At 36.0% G+C, this 24,391-nt stretch overlaps 1 protein-coding gene across 2 annotated transcripts in view; it reads left to right on the forward strand.

Moving 5' to 3' along the window:
* Positions 1-5,887: 5,887 nt before the first annotated feature.
* gnb2 (guanine nucleotide binding protein (G protein), beta polypeptide 2) overlaps positions 5,888-24,391 on the forward strand; it is a 34,483-nt gene continuing 15,979 nt past the window's right edge. The window contains exons 1-4 of one of the 2 annotated variants that reach the window (XM_005165304.6): positions 5,888-6,645; positions 19,319-19,428; positions 24,121-24,159; positions 24,239-24,345. In XM_005165304.6, coding sequence (XP_005165361.1) covers positions 19,372-19,428; positions 24,121-24,159; positions 24,239-24,345 — 203 coding nt within the window. In that variant the 5' untranslated portion in view covers positions 5,888-6,645; positions 19,319-19,371. 2 annotated transcript variants of the gene reach the window in all.

Here is a 24,391-nt window from a genome sequence, read left to right on the forward strand (position 1 = left end):
AAATATTTAAAAAAGAAAGAAGAAGAGGAGGAATTTAAAAACTTAATTGCTTGGGGAATAAATAATAATTTGTTCCTGACTAAATGAATACAATACTTTCAAATATCAAATGTTGGGAATTGAGCACAATCAAACTATTTTATGAAGGCTGTAGTTTCTCAAATATAAGCAACTCCAAACACTTGTATAGCATCAGCACAAATATGTGAGTTTGTGTAAAGAAGACATACATAATTACACGTCTGCAAGTTTACACTCCAGATTGTTGCGTACATGCTTATGACTGTTAAACAGCCAGTGAGCAGTGGATTAAAAGTAAAATACTCTAATAATATGCAGTGTCTTGTAAAGACAGATGGTTTAGCTTCAGACCTCAGTATTTCATCATGAACCACATATTCATTTTCTTTTGCCCATTTTTTTGACGTAAAGTGCAGGTACTACTGAAGAAAAAATTAAGAAAAACATACAATTTGGTTGATCAGTGTGCAAATTTTCATTGGCTATCTCTGTAAGACACTTAGGCATAGGTCTCAAACTGGATTCCTGGAGGGCCGCAGCTTTTTGCTCCAACCCTAATCAAACACACCTGATTCAACTAATCAAGGTGTTCAAGACTAGAGAATATTAAGCAGGTGTGAGTTGAAGGTGGTTGGAGCTACACTATGCAGAGTTGTGGCTCTCCAGGAATTGAGGTTGAGACCATTGCACTATGGTGTTATTTATAGTCATTTTTATAAGTGCCGTTTGTCTGTACTGTGTATATGTATATATATATATATATATATATATATATATATATATATATATATATATATATATATATATATATATATATATATATATATATATATATATATATATATATATATATATATATATACAACACTATGGGTGACATATCAGAGTTAAAAAGAGGACAAACTCTTAGTGTGCGTCTTGCTGATGCATCTGTGACCAAGACAGCAAGTCTTTGTAATGCATCAAGAGCCACAGAATCCAGAGAAATGTCAGCATACCACCAATAAGGATGGGCCACATCCAACAGGAGTAACTCTGGACACAAGAGGAAGCTGTCTGAAAGGGAGGTGCTGACCTGGATTGTATCCAAAAAACAGAAAACCACAGCTGCACAACTCATTGCAGGATTAAATGTGCACCTCAACTCTCCTGTTTCCACAAAAACTGTCGGAAGCTCCACAGGGTCAATATACATGCCAAACAACGATTTGAATGGTGACAACAAAGAAAATGTTGGGCTGTGCACAATAAGAAGTATTGTTCTCTGAGGAGTCAACCTACACTGTTTTTCCCCATGTTCAGGAGAGTTATGGTGTTGAGAAGCCCTAAAGAAGTGTACCACCTAGACTGTTGCATGAGTGAAGCATGGGGGTGGATCAGTGATGGTTCGGGCTACAATATCATGGCAATCCCTACTTGTGCTAGATGGGTACTGGATCACTGCCAATTAACGATTACAGAAACATTCTGGAGGACCATGTGCATCCACTAGTTCAAACACTGTATTCTGAAGGTGTTGCCATGCATGTATCAGGAGCATAATGCACCAATACACACAGCAAGACTGGAGACTGATTTGATGAACATGAAAGTGAAGTTGAACATCTTCTCTGAAAAAAATGTCTGCAAAATTGTTGCAAACAATTTATTTGTGTTGAATTTAAGCAAACAAATTAAATTGAGTAATGTTTAACTTTATTTGTTTGTTCAAATCCAGCCCAAGCAAATTGTTTACAACCACTTAACTTAAAATAATTTAGTAAATTCAAGGAATCATTTTTGAATAATTTTTTTCTGTGTTCGATGGCCTGCACAGTCACCGGATCTAAATATTACTGAGCCCCTTTAAGGTGTTTTGGGGGGTCAAGTCAGAAAATGTTTTCCTACAAATCAAATCAAATCAAATCACTTTTATTGTCAAATCATCAGCAGCACGTGTGCTATGATGAGTGAAAAGCTTAGGTGCTGACTCCAGACAGTAAAAAATACAACAACAGTGCAAAATACAGACAGTGCAAATATAATGACAGTGTAAATACAACGACACCAAAATAGTACAAAATACAGACACCAGCATCATATACTGACCTGACCTTTATTCTGCAAGAAGAATGGTTTAAAATCCAGAATTTGTCCTATTCATGAGCTCATTTGTCCTATTTGACTGCTATGCCATCATATAGTAAAATAGTAAATAGTACTACATAGTAAAATAGTAAAAATAACCCATCTAAAATGAATTTAAATACAATTGTTGTTATGCATGAATTTTTAAATGTACTTTTTTTTTACAGATAGGCTAGAAAAAATGTGAAGTGATTTTTTTTTTTTATTATCATTATTCAAATGGTCAGATTCTGATTAGATTAAATGTGCTGGACAATTTGTTATTTATAATTTGCCTAATAAATGACAATAGTTAATAGGCTTGTTTTTAATTTAAAACAGATTCTTCTTTTCTAATGATATATGATGAAATACATTTGTATTTCAAAAATAAGTATATCTTCATATTTCTTTATTCTAAATCTAGCAAATACTTTTGGATTTTTGGTATGTCAAAAAGTGTGGTTATGATGACACTCCGACAAGCTAATCCAGCTTAAAATAGTGCTTAAAATGTATTTTAATCTCATAATTAAATAGAAAATGAGGCGTATAACCGCAAAAAGGTTAACTTTTTGAGGAAAAAAAAAAAAAAAAGAACCACCTCCTTCACCAGGCTGGCTATGGGCATGGTGTAGGACCATTATCTGCCATTCCCAAGACGAAGTACACCAGACTAATTATCAGTTACATTGTTCAACCCCTATATAAGTGTGTGTGTGTGTGTGCGTGTTTGTGTGTGTGTGTGTGTGTGTGTGTGTGTATGTCAGCTGGGTTTATTCCGGGTACTCTCCTCCCACAGCCCAAAGACAAGCAAGTTAGTTAAACTGAAGATTCTGAATTGTCCCTCCCGACTTCTGTGTAAGAAAGACTATAAAGATTACTGGTTCTTTTCATGAATATGACCATATTCTGGAATGGCATTAATAACAAAACAAACAAATAAATAAAAAAATAAATAGACATGATGATATATAATATGATGAACAGATGTTTTGCCTCTGCAGTTATGAGCAGTTCGTTTTAGAAACCTGGTTTAAGGATGAAACTGACCTTTGCACTGAACATGTTTGGTTAAACACAGCAGGGTTAAACATTAGAAGGAATTTAAAGTCAAACACTAGATTATTCCCTGCTTCTTCATTCCAGTTTGGTCTGTAGATCAAACAACAAAAGCTTCCTTTGGTAATTTGCTTTTAGAGTTTCTTAAAATGCTATTCTTGCAGTAATACTTAAGTAGTATTAGTAGTTTAAAATTACTAGTAGTTTAGTATTACTGTTTACTGAATATTTTATGCATGTATTTAGCACAGATCTGTTCTCACTGTTGGTAAACACCTAAGTTATTCCACAACATTTACACATATACTTCTTTAACACATTGAGTTTATGTAAAACTCATTTGAAGACTCCATTTTCTTTGTAGAAGGAGCAATAGCGCACTCTAGAGGCTGACACTACACACTCTCCATTTGTTTCAGATCCCAATATTTCTGACATCAGAATGTGACCCTTTTTCTGTCCTTCTGAACCCAGTAAGCCTACAGCAGTTATGGAGAGGATAACACACTGTGCTCACACTGCACTCCTTATCTTCACCCCTTTACTCATCTTGTCCATCACATCTGTTAGAAGCATTTTTATTTGATTATACTCAGAAATCAAGTACATCCGTATAAGTTAGTAGGTGACCTACCTAGTGGTTATGAATATATGTGTGGAGGATTAATACAGTTCACGTCCATCCAACCACATTCTGCTCGCAGTGCACTGGTCTCTGGAAATGGTGTTGCTGGGCAACCCATTCACAGCAACTACAGTCTCTTATGGGGAGTAGGGCAGGTGGAGCGTACCATCGCTGCATTTGGTGAGGGGGATACATGATGATGATAAGCCATATTTAGCTATCCTCCTCCATGATGTGCAGACCAGTTTTAATGGGCACAGTTGTAGATGTAAATGAAAATAAATACAGTTTAGATGTTCAACCATGGCAGTACAGCATTAGCAACAATCCGAATTTTAATGGGGCCAATAAGCAAGTGCACAGTAGTGCAAAGTATAATCTGTCTGTGCTCCTCCCATCAACTTGTAATTATAGCAGGTGTAATTAGGAGTGTGTCTCTGGTGGGTGGCAGCTTATGTCTCTAGAGAGAAAGTGTGCATTGCATTACTGTCTGCTCTTACAGGGGAATTTTAATTACAGATCCAAGTCAGGGGTTTTTAAACGTAGGCCCGGGGAGGGGACCCCCACGGGGCAATACGGAAGTTTTATGGGAGCTGGAAAAAAGTCAGGAGAAACAGTCTACTAGAATAAAAAAAAAAATTTAATTTACATTTAGGGTGACATGGTGGCTCAGTGGTTAGCACTGTCACCTGGTTTGAGTCCTGGCTAGGTCTGACAAAATTTCTGTGTGGAGTTTGCATGTTCTCCCCGTGTTGGTGTGGGTTTCCTCCGGGTGCTCCGGGTTCCCCCCACAGTCCAAAGATATAGGTGAATTGGGTTAACTAAAAGTTGACCGTAGTGTATGTGTGCATGAATGAATGTGTGTGTGCTTCTCTTAATACTGGGTTGCAGATAGAAGGGCATCTGCTGTTTAAAACATATGCTGGATAAGTTGGCGGTTCATTCCACTGTGGCGACCTCTGATGAATAAAGGGACTGAACCGAGGAAAAATGAATGAATTAAATTTACATTTAAGAAATAAATGACTAAATTTAAAGTAATTCATATTATATATAATTGATAAAGTAAAAAGTTTTAAAGAAAAAAATGAACATTTTTTTGTTATAGACATGTATTAGTAAAACAAGAAACAAATCAATGATGAACTAATAAATTAATAAAGAAACAAGCTAAAAAAACTGGGTCCAAAGAATCAAATAGGCTTACAGTACTTATTAAATCATTATTATTATTATGAATAAATAAGATTCAAAGAAAAAATACACACATTTATATTAATATAAATAAATAATAATACATTTTTGCATTAGGATGGTGATTCTTTCATGATATAGTCATATTTGGGGTGCAAGATTGAAACTTGAGCAAAGTGTGAGGTTGGTGTTTCTTGGGAAATTCTGGTGTCATTTTGCATGTATTTGTAGATGGAAAAAATATTAAGGTGTTGATTTTTGGTTACTTTGCATAAATGCCATAAAGTGTTGCCACGCCCACATATTATAAACAACTTTAGTCGTTTATTTGTTAAACAGTTCAATCTCTTTTTCTTCATAATGTTAACATTTTAACTGTTTTTTGGCCAAAGCACGTGGTGACCAACGTGGGCTACAATTCACACCCACTCCTACTAACCGAACAACACTATAAATAAAGATTAATTTTTATGAATAAATAATTATCAGCTCTGCCATATTTCTAAGGGAAAGTTGCTTGTTTTGCGTTTATTTTTCACACAACAGTGTGCTTTTAGTGAGATCTGGCAACACTTCGCTCAGCAGCGCATTCATGTAGTCACTGACCAGCGCGTAGGGGGAATTCAGCAGAATGTCCCTGTCTTCTCAAGAGCATTTATATGTCATTCACGGCAAACATCAACACTGAGTGTTACTGAGTAGTGAGTTTGCACATCTGCTGAAAGAACTGATATCTGTCGTCCAGCGGCCCGAAGTCGAGAGTGAGGTGCTGTTCACCCCCCTGAGCCGCGGTTTGGCGGTGCAGCTGCGCGCTGCAGTGGTACATTCGCAATAAAATGGGTGTGGTTGAATCGCGCATATGTGATGCTACGTGTTTCTGCTGCAGACTCAATGATTTCATGTGGGACTGAATTGACAGCCGAGCGAGCGCAGATTATTTCAATTATTTAGAAAAACAACGGTACTCTTGTTTATGTTGAATCCACCCCGCCTCCTGTTCTGGCACAGTCACGTTTGAACTGATGGATGGGTTATATGCTTCTCCGGAGAGATAGCCAAGTCGATTTTTGGGGTACTTTATTCTGACTTCTTTGAAGGGCCACGGGGTGTCTCGTGTTTTAGTGAATTGGTCATTTCTTGGACGAGGAGCGACGGTTAAAACGAGGAGACAAAAACGAGAAGACGGAGGAAGAAGAACCTCGGGAGGAAAGAGGCGAGGATCGGGCAACGCAATATAAAGACAACGACATAATCTGGAAGCTTTACCCTATTTGGACTTATAACATATGTCGCTAATTATAGGCAGGGCGCAAAATACGTTTGTTTTTTTCCCTAAAAGAGAAGTGTGCTGAAATCAGGAATACGGTGGAAAGGGCTTCCTGCTATTCTCTCGAAGCGTTCAGAGGGCGACATGGTGGTTCCAGACTTGATGATAACACATTTTTGATTCGTTCATACATGAAGCACACTGTCGTCGAGGCCTAACTGTAGCACCAGGAAAGAGGCGACAGTATGCGGTCGGAGTCCTAATCATTTTCCAGCCGAAAAATTGCCCAAGAATTACTTCCGACACCCACTCCAGCATTCCACTCACTTTACTGTACGCGGAGACTAAAGCCACACTGCAAGATCAAAAGGTAACGTTATATTCTATTGCAATGTTCCGTGACCCAATGAGACATGTAGAACAGTAGGAGTGGATCAGTTGGATTAGACTAGATTGTTCATTTGTAATGTGCATTTGAGGTTTTTCTAGTTTTGGTATCATATCCCACCACTGGATTTGGTATTTATTATGATTATCATAAAGGTGTATATCACATTACATCTGAATTTAAAGGTGCAGCATGTCTCATGATTTCAGCCGTGAGTCGTGAACTGATGGAGCAAAAGCCTCCTGTCCTGTGCAGCCTCCAGCGCTTTGCTCACTCCACAGCTGATAATGGCAAGCTGTTTTAACATTACCAATCAGCAGTGGTGTGAAGTAACAAATTACAAACACTCAAACTACTGTAATTGGGTAGTTTCTTTTCGAAGAGAAAGTGTAATTTACTAAGTAGGTATGAAAATGTGTACTTTTACTTTTTCTTTAGTACATTTTACTGCAGTATTTACTTTTACTCCACCACTTTCCTTCAACCTGCTCTCACTACTTTATTTTTTTTCTGTCTATGGGGATTGGAAAAATCAGTCCTGCAATTCCTGTCCAATCAAATCACACATAGAAGGTAAATCTCATCATAATTAACCACCTCAAGACATGGGCGATTTATAATTGCAGCAAACTGTTTGGAAGCATTAAAAGTGTCTAAGAAGACATCTAAAATTTTACACACAATGACCCAGAGACTGAACAGTAGAGACTGAAATGGCCTTAAACTCCAGCAGGCACAAGACGTCAACATTATGTTAAAGTTCAACGTTGTGGGGACGCTGCGTTTTGTTTGGAAATGAAAATAGGTTTGACGTCAGAACTCAACCTCTGGCCAACATCAATGTCCAACTTAAAATCAACCAAATATCAACGTCTAATGATGTTACAGCTTGACGTTGTGTGGACGTTACCACTATGACGTCTATTAGATGTTGGATTTTAGTTGCCATACCTGACGAGAAATGTCAGTATTTGACGTCAATAAGAGTTAAGATGTTGGCTCGATGTTGGATTTTGGTCACTTTCCAACACAACCTGAAATCAATCACACGTTATTTGACATTGTTATTGGTAATCAAATTAACGTTGTCCTTAGACGCTGACTAGACATTGAATTTTGGTTAACTGACGTCACAAGCTGAATCTAACCTAATATTAACATCTTCTGATGTTGTGTGTCTGCTGGGCAATAGCTAAATGCACTGCAGAATGTTACGTTTCCACACATCCACAAATACCATGGAAACGCATCAGCTTTTTACAGTGTAATGCTCACAATTCACTACTCTTGAGTACTGTTGAAAGATCTGATTTTTACTCATACTTTGAGTAATATTTACAACAGATACTTTTACTCTACTTGCACTACATTTCTTGGCTAGTAATGGTACTTAAGTATATTTTTCCAGTACTCTTTACACCACTGCCAATAAGCTACCAATAATAAGTCACATAGTGACTAGTGTAACTTTTATTTAGATGCAGAGCTTATTAGATACCGTTCACTACCTTTACGCATTACAGTTTTAACTCTTCATTAGGTACCAATGCTTATTTCTTGCTTACCCCAAAATGAAAAGTGTTGTTAATTACTTACCCTTATGTCCTTCCCAATCAGTAGCTGTGTTTTCATTTTGGAGATTCGGATAAAAAACAGTTAATGGAAATGCCAAGATGCACATCAATTTTGAAAATGCGCATAACTAAGTAGGATAAACTTTTTATTCCATAAGAAAAGATGCGCATAAACTGTGATGGAAACACTTTTACCGAACAAAGTCCAGTATGCGCAATACAAATGTCATGTGATTTTGTCATAAGAGGTCATGTGATGATAAAAATGTTGGTGAGTGGACAAATCAGCAGGCTGACTGCATTTGTAAAACATATAAAACGTTGTTTTGGTCATTCGAAAACGCCTTGACCGTTTCAGTATTAGTGTTATTTTATTATTAATTACCTCCAGAAGAGCGTCTGCAATCCGTGTCTCACACCTTCAAATGCCACCATGCGTTTTTTGTGTTTTGTCAGCACTTGTCTTCTGAGGAAGTAATTTATTCAATATGGAAAAGATTGAAGCAACTTATCCTACCTCAGTAAATTCCATTTTAACTTTTGATATTTGGCGCCAGTTTACAAGGAAGTGATGATTTGGTTCTCTTTGACTCATTGGATGGAAACGCTGCTTTATTTGCACGTCTTTCATGCGATATTCTAGGTTTGCACATAAATTAAATTCACATCTTTGGATGGAAACATAGCTAGTGAGATTTTTGTTAGTCATTGGAATACCAAAAATCCTCAAAACAGACTTCAGGCCTTCTGTGGTTCAAAATTATCAAGCAATGAGAATACTTTTATGCACATATAAAACAAAAATGACATTTTTCAACAATTTCTTCGCTTCAGTGTCAGTATATTGCGCACACTCACAAGAACTATACACTGACGTACCCCATACCAACCACCTTGAATATGTCAGGACCCTTGCTGACTGGAGGATGTGGAAGATCTCAGATTTCGTTTTAAATATCTTAATTTGTGTTATAAAGATGAATGAAAATCTTGATTAATTAATAACATACTTTTAATTTTTGGGTGAACTAGCCCTTTAATTCAGATATAATCTCATCTAATCCAGTGTTACCAGTACTCATATGTATTATATACTCATATTAGTAACTAGTGACTAGTCATGGGACGATAACTGTTTTTAAGGTATACTGCAGTTTGAAAAAGTCCAGGTTTTAAAACCCCCAAAATGTTCTGCTTTACCATTCTTATGGTATATGTATGATTTTTTTGTTTTTGTTTTTTTGGACAACAGTATCTCCAGTGGAAAGGATCTACAAAGATGCCATTTTAAATTGTAAAGAAATCAGTGTTTTTGAAACTAATGAAGACAGCAGAAGTCAATGATTTATATGAATTATTTAGTCTGACATGTTTAATGTTCTAAAATATTTGAAATATTTCTCAACATAAAATATGTTGTGTTAAAGGGAGAAAAAAAGTGTTTTGCCTAGACATATAAAAAGAATATATTTTAGAGCAGTAACCACAATACTATGAAACCATGACATTTTTATACAAGGTTATCATACCGGCCCATGCTACTGGTGACTGTTTATATGTACCTAATACATTTAAGATCTTACTGATTAAAAAAGGAATCAATATATATTTTACAGTTCTGCTTTGTGTGTATGTACTTATCATAGTCATTATATAAGCTGGGTGATATTTACCTCCTGAACATAACCCATGTCTTTACTTAATATAACCCAGTACTTTCTTAGATATACTTTAAATTAATGTGACATATAGGGCTGCACGATATTGGAAAATTTACATATTGTGATTTTTTAAATTCTGCAATATATATTGCGATATACACATACAATTTCACTAGATTAGTTGAATATATGTTTGTAAAAAATGTATTGATTAATTGAGATGATTCTGTAGTGGAGTGTATAAAATATAACAAACAATCTACAAGCACAGATAAATTCAATAATGAAAATATGCTAATTAAATAAACAGCGTTTTATTGTTTTCTGAAATGTCCAAATGTATTCAGGTAAACACTAACAGAATAATCAAATGTGAAATAATACTGCATAGTCTTCGTTTTAAAAACAATTCAATAGAATGAATCATTATACATTTTTCAAAGTGACAAACACCACAATTTCTTATGCCTGAATGTTTTTAAAACCCTCACACAGTTACAGGCCTCAAAAACACTTGCAAAATGATCATGTATAATCTAGACTCAACATTGCAACATTTATGATGTGACTATTGGATGATCACATTGCGATATCAATGCTGAAACAAAAAATTGTGCAGCCCTAGTTACATACAGATCATGTAGTGTAGAATAAAGAGCAACCAAAAAAATTACAATTTGATTAAATAATGTCTTATACAGGAGGTTTTGAGCCTTTTAATACATACAGTTGAAGTCAGAATTATCAGAATTATTGAATTTTTTCTTTTTTAAATATTTCCCAAATTATGTTTAACAGAGCAAGGAAATTTCACAGTATGTCTGATAATATTTTTTCTTCTGGAGAAAGTCTTATTTGCTTTATTTCGGCTAGAATAAAAGCAGTTTTTAATTTTTACAAAAATATTTTAAGGACAAATTTATTAGTCCCTTTAAGCTGTTTTTTCTTTCAATAGTCTACAGAACAAATCATCGTTATACAATAACTTGCCTAATTACCCTAACCTGCCTTGTGAACCTAATTAACCCAGTTAAGACTTAAGAGTTAAATGCCTCTAAGCTGTATAGAAGTGTCTTGAAAAATATCTAGTCAAATATTATTTACTGTCATCATGGCAAAGATAAAATAAATCAGTTATTAAAGATGAGTTATTAAAACTATTATATTTAAAAATGTGTTAAAAAAATCAGCTCTCAGTTAAACAGAAATTGGGGAAAAAAAATAAACATGGGGGCTAATAATTCTGACTTCAACTGTATGTAGTGCAAAACATGGAAAGTTTATCTATTTTACAAGTTTGGTAAAGACATGCTGGTTTACTCTGGAACTTTGCATTCTTGATTTTTACAAGCCACCAGTCCATCTGTAATGCCAATTCAGTTCTTCAGTAACTGTAGCCAACAAGAGTAATTAACAGTTTCTTGATTAGCTGGAGGTTTAGTCAAATTAACACTCTTTGCAGGTGACTAAAGATTTGCTGGCACTTTTCCACTGGTTTGCATGCTTCTGAATTATCAGATGCTCCACTTCTCATAAGTTCTGCAGCGTTTGTTGATTTATTACCAAGAAAGCTATCCCAATAATTTAGTGAAGAATAAATCTTAGGGATTATATATTGGTATTAAAACAGGAACAGATCAGCATAAATGGATATACTAAAATTAGAAGAAATTAGAAGGCAATGGCAGGGGCATCGGACGGATGCTAAAATTCTCAAGAAATCAAAACTAATCATATGGTTTTGTTAGCTGACATTGCCAGTTTTGTGGTGAAAACTTCATCTGTGCATGTCATTAAAACAACAAAAATATTTGTTCGCCTGTTTAGTCTTTAATAAAATGTGAAAATGCACTTTCTGCTTGTTTTCGGTTTAATTATCAGATTATGTGATTTTGAGTTAATGGGCGTGGCTAATAAGCTTAGAATCACCAAGAGGCGACACTCAATAGAACATTCCAATGCAACAGCAGCGCCCAGCAACAGCCCCGTAGTCCACCATTTTGGAGTGAAAGTGATCGGCTGTCCATTGGATCTTATTGCTGCCGTGATGGCAAGCTGCTGCTTTGTTTTTTTAATTATTTATTTCAAAAGTGCATTAAAGCTGAGATACAACCTGAAAGACGACAATAGAACACTTAATATCACAATTATCAGCACTTTTAATACTTTATTTTACAGACTTGTAATACGCTGTTGTTCTATGGGGTATATGCCGAAGCATGCTAATAGGACTTTTTATTTGCCATTAACCTGGGTTAAGCGCTTCAGGCAAATTGAATGGCAATGCAAAATTCGGTGCGTTTAAGGTCTGTTTTCTTTAAAAAATCAGCGATCTCCACTAGCTGAGTGATATCCGATTTAAAGTGGGTCTCAGATTGTACAAGAAGCACTGCATTAAATTACATTTTCACCCCCATATCTTTATTATATGAGCATTTATTTTACCCCAGTATATTCAATGGAGCTTCTGCGTTAGCCTGCCGATTCTGAAGGGCGCGTGCGAGTAAACGGCTTTTTGTCTCGTTTTATGCTTGAGCAACTAAACAAATGCTAAAGTTTATTTAACTGAATGTATTTTAATGACATTACAACATCGATGCTGTATAAGGAACCGTACAAAATGGAAAAAGTTCACAATAACAGGTCACCGGAAGTGTATCAGCATGGGAACAGCACTAGCTCGGCATATACCCTATTGGAATTTTCATTCCAAAACGGCCACTGCGCCATCTAGTGGCTGTTTCCCAAATCGCACTAGATTGTCGCCTCTTGGTGATTCTATGCCTTTTGGCGTGTCTAATATGCTTAACTACGCTGGTTCAACTGTCAGTTTTAACAACAAACAGAAATAGTGAGCAGGAGGTATCTGTTAGGTTGTAATGTTTTCTGAATGAAATGCCTACCTTACTACATCCATTCAGCCTGTGGTAGAAAAAATAGAGTGTATAGAGTGTATTTAGCGTGAAGGGCCCAAAATCTGTAGCTACACTTGAGTGACTACAAGTCCTCTTTTAGAGACTATAAAAAATGTCCGGCCAGGATTTCTAAATCTCATGAAATATCTAGGATTTTTATTTTTTTTGGCTTTCTACACTCGTCATTAATTGTATCAGTTTTTGCATTACCTTTACATTTCTATTTAGGCCACACCTTGTCGCGTGCCACCATTGGTTGATAATGTATGTGCGCAAATATCTGCCACTGTGTCTCAATCCCTCAGCACCAAGGCAACAGCCAAGAGAGAGTAGCAGCTTTTACCTGTCAGTGGGCGTCACATAACTGATTAGCATATTTTCGAATATTTGCTCTTTAAAATTTCATCAGATTTTTACATTTTACATTATCTAATTGAAACGAAAGGGTTTGTAAAAGGTGTCACAGAAAATAAAAAAATATATATATTCCACTGGTGTGACACGTTGGCTCAGTGGTTAGCACTGTCGCCTCACAGCAAGATTATTGCTGGTTCGAGTCCTGGCTAGGTCAGTTTCCATTTCTGTGTGGAGTTTGCATGTTCTCCCCGTGCTGGCGTGGGTTTCCTCCGGTTGCTTCGGTTCGGTCATAGACATGCAGTATAGGTGAATTAAATTAACTGAATTGGCCGTAGTTTATGAATACGAACGTGTATGGATGTTTCCCAGTACTGGGTTGCAGCTGGAAGGGCATCCGCTGTGTAAAACCTGTGCTGGATAAGTGTTCATTCCACTGTGGCAATCCCTGATGAATAAAGCATTTGAATGAATGCATAGAATGAATGCATTTATCAAGTATTTAAAAGCCCACCACACCACACCACCCCATCCCACAAAATAGAAATATGTTCACCCTAACCAACAACTGCTGACTAGTTGATATATATAAGAATCACAAATCCTTACATAAAATACTAGGCCATATTTGACCAGATAATGACAAACATGTTAGTTAAATGAAGGATACATGTTAAAACAGCTTGCCATATGCATATATCAATATGGCAATAGAGAGAATGTAAACCGTGCATATGTCTGTTGTTCTAGGCATGAACTATCTGACTGAAACACAAACGTCAACCATGTGATCAAACAAATGCACGTTTTGCAGCTGTCTTTGTCACAGGTTGAAAAGACGTACGGTTTAAATAAACAGTTTAAACAGGTTGCAGGCGAAGTAGTGGTGCAGTAGGTAGTGCTGTCGCCTCACAGCAAGAAGGTCGCTGGTTTGATCCTCGGCTCAGTTGGCGTTTCTGTGTGGAGTTTGCATGCACCTCTAGGTGCTCCGGTTTCCCCCACAGTCCAAAGACATGCGGTACAGATGAATTGGGTAGGCTAAATTGTCCGTAGTGTATGAGTGTGTGTGTGAATGTGGGTGTGGATGTTTACCAGAGATAGGTTGCGGCTGGCAGGGCATCCGCTGCGTAAAAACTTGCTGGATAAGTTGGCGGTTCATTCCGCTGTGGCGACCCTGGATTAAAAAAGGGACTAAGCCGACAAGAAAATGAATGAATGAATGAACAGGTTGCAGTTTCAGGGAAAGCAGTGGCTGTGCTCACAGTAGCAGTAAACTTTACTTTAAAGATTATGTTCTCATTTTTATTTGCAGTATTCAGAGTGAACAGTGATATTTCACTACATTGAGCTGTAGCTGTGGGTTAACTGTACTTATGTGTATGCTTCATGCTAAAAGAACTAATTTAATTAAATCAACTGAAATCCAGTGACAATTGTAAGTATTGGTGTGTTTGAATGTTGATTATTTAAGTGAAATTGTTTCCAGGCTTTGTCGACGTGATGATGCAACAATTTCTGTTTCCACTGCTCATCTGTATAAAAATGCCTGTAAATGTAAATGTAAAACATTTAACCTGTTTTATAGTGACGGAGAAAACATTTGCTTTCCCTGAACCGGTGGCCTTGTTATGCTCTCAATTTGGTGCTCATCAGCTGACAGCCCCCTTCAGTCATGTTTAATGTATGAAGTCGTATTATTTTACATAGTGCTGACAATATTATTACTGCAAAGAAGAAAAAAAACTGTTGGGTTATAAATAGGTAATGTTTGACCCTGAGGCTATTTCCAAGGCACATTTAGTCTACCTGATTTCAAACACTTCACATCAGTCCAGAAGGCATTATGATGAAATGCTATGATAAATAACCCTGCCTTGATTAAAGCGATAGTTCGCCCCCAAAAAAGATTTGTTTAAAGTTTACTCACCCTCATGTCATCCAAGATGTTGGTGAAATTAGTCTTCAGTACAAAATTCTCATGAATAATTTTAGTTGAATGTGTGGTTCTTAGGGATTCGCAGAATGCTACATCAGTGGCTACTGGCACTTTGGGAGTAAAAAAATTAAATACTTGTGACTGCTGCATTGATACATTGAGGTCTTATCAAGCAAACTGACCTGACCTTGTTTGTTTAAGAAATTATCTTATTACCTTATATATATATATATATATATATATATATATATATATATATATATATATATATATAACCAGTTCTGTCTGGTTCTTGAATCTGATTGGCTGATAGCTGTGCAAATATTCTGCAAATAACAGCACTTGTCCAACCTTTTACCCTTCACCCTTGTGTATTACACCGCCCACATACAGCGACAAGCAGAAGACACTCTACAGTTTGGCAAATATTGCAAATATTGTTTAGATTGCAGCAAGGATAGTGCCTATTTTCAATTATTTATCATTTCTGAGAGACAGTGTGTTGGCAACCATTAGCCTGTCGTATCAAGCAGAGCAAAGACAGTTGACGTTTTCATCCACAAGATAGCGACAGAGACATCATAATAAGTTCTTAGAGGAGAAAAACAGCGTAATTTCTAACTACAGCCGATCCAATCAGGTAAATTACATTCTAAGTTGACCTCTCTCTTTTGATGTTGTAGTGCTGTATTTATACCATAGTAATTGTAGTGTACTGTGTGTGAGATGGACTCAGATATCAGGATTGTGTGTATTTTGTGTTGGCCACTCCTTGTAAAACCCTGGGTTACTTTTTGGTTGGCCATTTGTTTATTTCTAATGCGTCTCCTGTTTTCGTTATTGCAGACTAGTTCAGTTAAAAGAAAGAAAGAGGAAATGGTTGCATATGTTTAGCGTTTTTTCTTATCGCAAACACAACAGTAATCTAGTAGTGTTAGCGTTGCTTTGGCTTTTTCAGGGATAATTATTGTGATCTCTCAATTACAACAGAGAAAAACTGAGAAATCTCTGTAGACTGATGGCATTTCATGGTGTTCAGCCTTATAATCCTAAAATGTCAGCAAAATTGCTTGTTTTGTCATCACTTTAGACATTACACTAGAGAATCATTCAAAGACTAGCTCTAAAATGATGTTGGTGAATTAGTAACGGTTTCTGCTGTTCTGACGTCAGCTGCAGATGTGAATGAATGGCGGAAGAAAGTAGTTCCTCATTCAAAAGGGGTTTTAGACTCTCCATATTTGATTATCTTTTTTTATATACACTATTATGCCATTGAACTGTTGTATAAACGCAATATCACATGAGTAGCGGTATGATGTGGCTGTATATAGTCTACAGCCACATTAGGGCTTCGCAATATATCGTTTTAGCATCATTATTGCTACTACAATCTCAGTACATGCAATGTGGAGTCAGGTTTCAGTCCAGAACACATGAGAATTTTAGATTCATTTCAGTTTAACCATAGTGTAAGTTTATCAATTGCTTGTGTTTTTAAGGCCTGCGTAAACCTTTTAAGCGAGACATTTGGACACAAGGAATTATTACGTGTGTAGCTTTAACAAAGATGAATTATATTTAATTATTTAAACAATGAGAACTATACTTGTTTATTGTACATGCGGTTAGTTTATTTTTGTATCTGTATACTGTTAGACTCCATTATTTGCATATTTACTCTATTTCTGATTGTAGTTTGTTTATTATATTTTATACGGATGCACTCCCCTACAAAATCATCCTAGTCAATCTAAAATTGAGTTAACTAAGTTATCTTGTGAAATATCACAATGTAAATTGCAGAAAATCTAAATATTGCAACTTAAGCTTTTTCAATATTATGCCATTGATAGTTGTATACATTCTGCTGATGAAAATACATCTTTAAAGCCTTGAGGGTGAGTAAATTTAAAGCAAATTTTAATTTTAATCTGCGAATCTTAATGACCTGAAGGGCTTTCAGTCATCTACAGAAAATCAGTCAAGATTCCACATATCTAAGCCATATATTGAATTGATAGGTTATGTAACATTATACAGTTGGTCAGAATTATTAGCCCCCCTTTGATTTTTTTTCTTCTTTTTTAATTATTTTCCAAATTATGTTTAACAGAGCAAGGAAACTTTCACAGTATCTCTGATAATATTTTATTTTATTTTATTTTATAGAAAGTCTTATTTGTTTTATTTAGGCTAAAATAAAAGCAGTTTTTAATTTTTTAAAAACCATTTTGAGGTCAAATTTATTAGTCCCATTAAGCTATTTTTTTTAATTGACTACAGAACAAACCATCATTATACAATGACTTCCCTAATTACCTTTACCTGCCTAGTTAACCTAGTTAAATTCAGGGGATAAACAGGGAGCTAATAATACAGGGGGACTAATAATTCTGACTTCAACTGTATATTATAGCAGTGCTGCTTCTTAATCTGTGATAGACTGTGAAAGTTTTAACGTGACTTATGTAGCTTTCATTCTCTTTGTCTGGAGATTTCACATAGATTGGCTCTTATATATATGGCTTGATTTTTTTCAGCCTGCTGTGGTGTTGTGTTAGTGTTGTGTTTATGCTCTCTAATAAGTATGCATTCTAAAGAGGTAATAACAATAATGTTTGCATGCGTTTCTCACAGGTCTCATCAGCCTTGATACAATAGTCAGATCTGTGTGGTTGTTTGTAACATGAAAACATGCAAAGTATAACTGTAAATAATGGCCAAAAGACAATGTGTCTGGTTGATGATTTGTGACATATTTGACTGTGTAAACAAACAAATGCAAACCCCTGTGTGTATTTGTGTGCCAATTTGAATGTGTAAAAACTCCTGCAGGATTCAGGTCAGGCAAACTTCTCGATCTGACGTTTTTATTTACCACCCATTAAAGTCCTGATCTCATTTCTGATTTTGAACGGCTTTCAGAGCAGTAATCCTATTAAATTATGGATTTTTAACCAGATTATACCAGATTAGAGATTATGTCATACTTGTGATCTAAACCCTGCAGCACATCTCTGCTTTGAAATTATTACACACATCATTTAAATGCGATAAAATCCTGTTTGGTTACATTTTGTAAAACCAAAAGTGAGATTTATTTAAAAAACAGTAATGATAATTTTAAATAGCAATGGAGCTGTTTGGTTTGCTTGTCAAACCTACAACCCTCTGTTAATGCATTGATGAAATGAACAGTTGGATGTGCCAAAACTTTCTACAGTTAAACAAAGAGAAAACTGTGAGTCATTACGTTTGGGAACAGAGATGAGGTTTTCAAGGTGAATGCGTACCTTGGCTCTAAGGGTCAAACAACAAAAAATAAGGTCAAGAATCTTGGTGTTACTCTGGAGTCAGATCTGAGTTTCAGTAGTCATGTCAAGGCCGTGACTAAATCGGCATCCAATCATCTCAAAAACATTGCAAGAATCAGATGCTTTGTTTCCAGTGAGGAGAAACTTGTTCATGCTTTTATGACCAATAGGCTGGATTACTGTAATGGACTCCTCACTGGTCTTCCCAAAATGAGTCACACAGTTGCAGCTTATCCAAAACGCTGCTGCCAGAATTTTGACCAGAACCAGAAGATCAGAGCACATCACACCTGTCCTCAGGTCTTTACACTGGCTCCCAGTTACATTCAGAATAGATTTACTTGTCTATAAATCACTAAATGGCCTAGCACCTCAATACATTACAGATATGCTCACTCAATACCAACCTAACAGATCACTCAGATCTTTAGGATCAAGTAAATTACAAGTACCAAGAGTTCAGCCAAAGCAGGGTGAATCCGCCTTCAGCTACTACAGTACTGCTGCTGGAATCAGCTTCCAGAAATGATCAGATGTGCTACAGCATTAGGCACATTCAAATCAAAACTGAAAACACATCTGTTTAGCTGTGCCTTTACTGAATGAGCACTGTGCTACATCTGACAGATCGCACTGTAATGTCTTTCTTTTCTTTTTCATTCTTTTATAACCTGTTTTAACACATTTAATCTGTTATTAATCATTTTTATTATTTAATTTTTATTTTCTTATACTTTTATTCTTGTTTATGTAAAGCACTTTAAATTACCATTGTGTATGAAATGTGCCATACAAATAAACTTGCCTTGCCTTACAACGCTCTGTGGTTTTCAGCTGGGTTCGACAGGAGTGCACTGTAGTGTCTGTTGCTATTCATATGTCCTTTTTAAACCCACAGGTGTCTGAGGAGGTGAGAGAGGTCAGAGGGTAAAGGCTAAAGGTCATTTCAAGATGAGTGAGCTCGAGCAGCTTCGTCAGGAGGCTGAGCAACTGCGCAATCAGATCAGAGTGAGTGCCAGAGCTCATAATGCTCAAATACATTGATCTTCATTACTCATTGTGCTGAGATCTTCATCACCATGGGGTGCATTTCCCAAAAGATCAAGATTTGTTGTTAAAAATACAGTTTGGCAATTTTGTGTGTCCTGAATGTTTTAACAATCATTTGCAAACAGTTTTGCAATCTTGTGTGGTTGAAACAACACTCTTAGACATAAAGGTACGAGAGCTTTCACTGGAGTGGTACCTTTTCAGAAGGCACACATTCATAAAGAGTCCATATTGGTACCTAAGAAGCATATATCTGTACCTAAAAGTTTTAAAAGGGAGACTTTTGTACTTTTTAGGTACTAATATGTACTCTTGAGGTATTAATAGGGACCCTTTAGGTACAAATGTGTAGCTTTTGAAAAGGTACCACCGTCGTGACAGCTCTCGTACCTTTATTTCTGAGAGTGTACAATACTAGACCTGTAGTTAGAAGCATAGTTCCTGGCTGTGTTCTATTTTGAGTTATCTCCCCTATGCCCTATTACTTTCAAACACTTCACTATTATCATGGCAAATTCAAATAAAGACTTTCAAATAAAGTCTTACAAGGTTTACTTCCAAAAAGATTTTATTCTTTGCAAAGAACAGGTCTGACAGTCATACAGGAACACCCGTTGCTGCAGAGTGTGACACACATGCTAGCCAGATACCAGGTTTTATCTTCTTTCCCCTGCTTCAAGGCCCACTTCGTCACAGTTGACTCCCAGTTCTCTTTAGAGCATTAGATTTTAGAGCCAAGATTTACATCTATTAAATGCATATGTTTAAAAGCAGATGACCACCGTCTGAATGACCCTTCTTGTAAAATTTGTTCTTGTGATATCATCTTTATAAAGGTATGAGTTTTTTTTAAATATATGATGCTTATGGTGAGAAAGAAGTTTTAAAGAAATTAATGCTTTTGTAATAATTCAAATAAATTTTCCACCAAACTTTCCACAGATATGAAAGATTAAAGTTGTCTTGCTTACATTGATTTAATTTGCTCTCAAAGTTTTTTTGCTGTTTAGTTTATTGACCTTCCGATTGACAGTCGTGGGCCCTTCTTAATTCACGGCGAAAACATTTATTTTGCAAATTTTAACATAGCTGTGGTTCGTTAAGAAATGTAGCTTTTTTTTTTCTTTAAATTTACATTACAGGTGAAGTACTTACAGTTGAATTTTTTTCTTTTTGAAATATTTCCCAAATGATGTGTAACACAGCAAGGAAAAATTTACAGTATGTCTGATAATACTTTTTTCTTCTGGAGAAAGTCTTATTTGTTTTATTTTGGCTAGAATAGAACAGGTTTTACATTTTTTATGAACCATTTTAAGGTCATAAATTATTTGCCCCTTTAAGCACATTTTTTTCAACTGACTTCAGAACAAACCTTCGTTATACAATAACTTGCCTATTTACCCTAACCTGCCTAGTTAACCTAATTAACCTAGTTAAGCCTTTAAATGTATAAAGTTTAAGCTGTATAGAAGTGTATTGAAAAAATATGTAGTCAAATATTATTTACTGTCATTATTGCAAAGATAAAATAAATCAGTTATTAGAAATGAGTTATTAAAACTATTATGTTTAGAAATGTGTTAAAAAAATAATCTCTCTGTTAAGTGAAGTTTATTTATAAACTAATTTTGGGAGGATCACGTGCTTATGGCTGCTTATGGCTGGTCTCACATTATCCAATTTATGATTCACCAATCAGATGATTCTTCAGCCATTATAAATACCCTAAGTTTCATATCACAGCCATATTTGTTTTGAGGAATCCCCCCTTCCACCCCTACTCCTCCTCCTTTCCTAGATGAGTGACACGGTGGCCCAGTGGTTAGCACTGTTGCCTCACAGCAAGAAATGGTTCTAGTCCTTACCAAGCCAGCTGACGTTTCTGTGCTGAGTTTACACACTCTCCCCTGCTCACAAGGATTTCCCCCGGGTTCCCCGGTTTCCTCTCACTGTCTAAAAACATGCAACTTAAATTAGATGGCTAATCCAAATTGGCACCATAGACATGCTCCTAGTAAGTAGTTATCTCTTAAGAGCAATCGCTATCTGTTCATTAGCCACTACAGCAGGGCAGTTCTCGAGATCTACCTGAGCTCAAACTCCCCTCTCGCCTTGCAAACAGGAGGGAGCCCTGGGCTCGAGGATCTTATGAGCTTAGGGCTCTCTCCTGTGACATCATGCCCAACAAGCTTTATAATCAATCATCAGCTATGTGTGAACTCTTGAAACAGAATCTGGGGGGAAAAATAAACAGGGGGGCTAATAATTCTGACTTCAACTGTATACACATACACATGGTTTCAATTTATATTTAAAATGGTAGGCCTTGAATTGTTAACCCCCGTTTTTTCCCCTAATTTCTGCTTAACGGAGAGAACACATTTCTAAACATAAAAGTTTTACTAGCTTATTTCTAATAACTGATTTATTTTATCTTTGCCATGATGACAGTAAATAATATTTGACTAGATATTTTTCAAGACACTTCTAAACAGCTTAAAGTGAAATTTAAAGGTTATAATTCTGACTTCAACTGTATATACAATTCTGCAGTGTTTTGAGTACACTGGTAAGAATAGAAGTAATGACTGTAATTAGTAAAAATGAGTAACTATCATTAAAAAACACTACACTTACTAAATAGTAAAAAAAAAATTACACTGTTGTAAAATAGAATTTCTGGAATGTCTAGTTAGCAAATAAACACATTTTGTTTTACATGTCATTGTATGGCCATATATCTGATTTGTATATGAGACAGAAAATATATGTTATATATGTAATATTTTAGTAATATTTTAGTAATATTTTTAAAAGAAAGCAAATGTCCTCTTTTAATAAAGTATGGTAGGGAAAAGGTTGACCAAGGCGAGCAAACAAACTAAGTGTTCATTACTTAAACAAACCTAAGCTAATGCATATTTACTCAAACTCTTACATATCCACACCACTATAGAAATTTTGCATTGTAAATAACATGGTTGAGACTATGGAACTCTGACAGAGTTCGGGAAAGTCTTGTCAATACAATGTTTATTCCCTGAATGATGCATTGTACTATGGTAGTTCAGCGACTTATTACTGTACGTCAGTGTTTGGGAAATGCACCCGTGTCAATATCTATCGCCATATTATCATTTACAATATCCCTTTCATCATGTCATGCAGTAATATCCTTAATGTATCATATCACAGCTAAATACACTTGTATGAAGGTCAACTTATTTTTTCGGACTGCTTTAGCTCAATCTATTATTAGGGAACTGCAGCAACTGCACATTCCCTAAAGGACTGTTCACTATAAGAATGATAACCCAGTATAACAATAATGATATTGTTCTGAATTAAAAGAATAGCAGAGTCCTCATTCCAGCTATAATGATAATGGCACAGAGAGGAGTGATATCACTGAAATCTCTTTAAAAATGATCTTTTCCCCACTGATCAGTGATAAACACATTTACAAAGAATCAGATCTTGCTTTAAAGGAGCGCTCCATTTTATTTTGAAGTAGCCTCATTTTACAACTTCCCTAACAGTTGAGTTTTACCATTTTTTAATCTATTCATCCAATCTCCGGGTCTGATGTGAGCACTTTTAGCTTAGCTTAGCATAAATAATTAAATTGGATTAGACCATTAGCATCTAAAAAATTTCAAAACAGAGTTTTGATAATTTTCCTATTTAAAGCACAGGGGAAAAACATGAAAAGTTGCTATTTTCTAGGTTGATATGTCTTTATAAGGAACTTTGGTGCTGTACCATAGATGCAGCAGGCGCAGTGAAATTGTAACCTAGCTTGGGACTTTTTTCAGGCGTTGCGTACCATCATTGTACCTGCTGAAGCCATGGTATGGCACCAAAGTTCTTAATCAAAGCCATAAGCTTATTCAGGATTGTGGTTTTAGAGATGTTTGGGCCCTGTAAACCAGGGGTACTCAAACTTTTCAGCCCGCAACCCCTAAAATAACAACTCCACGGGCTTGCGACCCCTATTATGCTCAGAGGTGGTTATAAGCATACAAATATTGCACACAATGGTGCACACACACTAATAGAAACGATATAAACATAAGCATATTGACAACACAAAAACACAGTCCTACAACGATATCTTTTTTACAATCATTATTGATTTGTTTAATTTAATATTAACCTCACTTAATAAGAATGGTGAGCATCATATTTATATGAAAAGACTATTCTTGCTTTAATTTTGGAGAGTTGGAGATCATCCTCCTTGTTCTGTCGTGGCCTTAATTTTTAATGTATGTGAGTGCCAGAAAGGTGTCAAAGTTTAATATTGTACCGTAAAATCAATCTACTGCTCTAACGCTATTGCTGTGATGTGAATCTAGCATAATAACCCCAGGGGTCACAAATAAAATATAATAATTGCTAAAATATGATAATAATAATAGTTTAATAAAATATATGAGATTTTTTTTTAAATCACCAAGCGACCCCCTCCCCTCATTGTCCCACGACCCCTACTTTGAGAACCACTGCTGTAAACAAATTTTTTAAAATGCCATATTGGCTTCCATTAGTACTGGGATATTTTGCCTACTTTAGAAACAGGCCTTACCTCCACGTTCAAATAGTGACAGTACAGTGATTTGGTTAACCTTGTCTTCTGTCCCTCAGGATGCCAGGAAAGCATGCGGAGACTCCACACTTACACAGGTGAGATGAAATTAGATGTATGTGTAATCCTCCAGAGGTCTGTGGCATTGCACTCATGTAGTGTTTGTGCGTGTGGTAGATAACAGCAGGTCTGGACCCAGTGGGGAGGATACAGATGAGGACGAGGCGCACACTGCGGGGCCATTTGGCGAAAATCTACGCCATGCACTGGGGCACAGACTCCAGGTACGTCTGTCCGCTGTCTTCTCATATCTCCTGCATCGGTTCACAA

The sequence above is a fragment of the Danio rerio genome, chromosome 5 (assembly GCF_049306965.1).
Source record: "Danio rerio strain Tuebingen ecotype United States chromosome 5, GRCz12tu, whole genome shotgun sequence".
NCBI classification, from domain to species: Eukaryota; Metazoa; Chordata; class Actinopteri; order Cypriniformes; family Danionidae; genus Danio; species Danio rerio.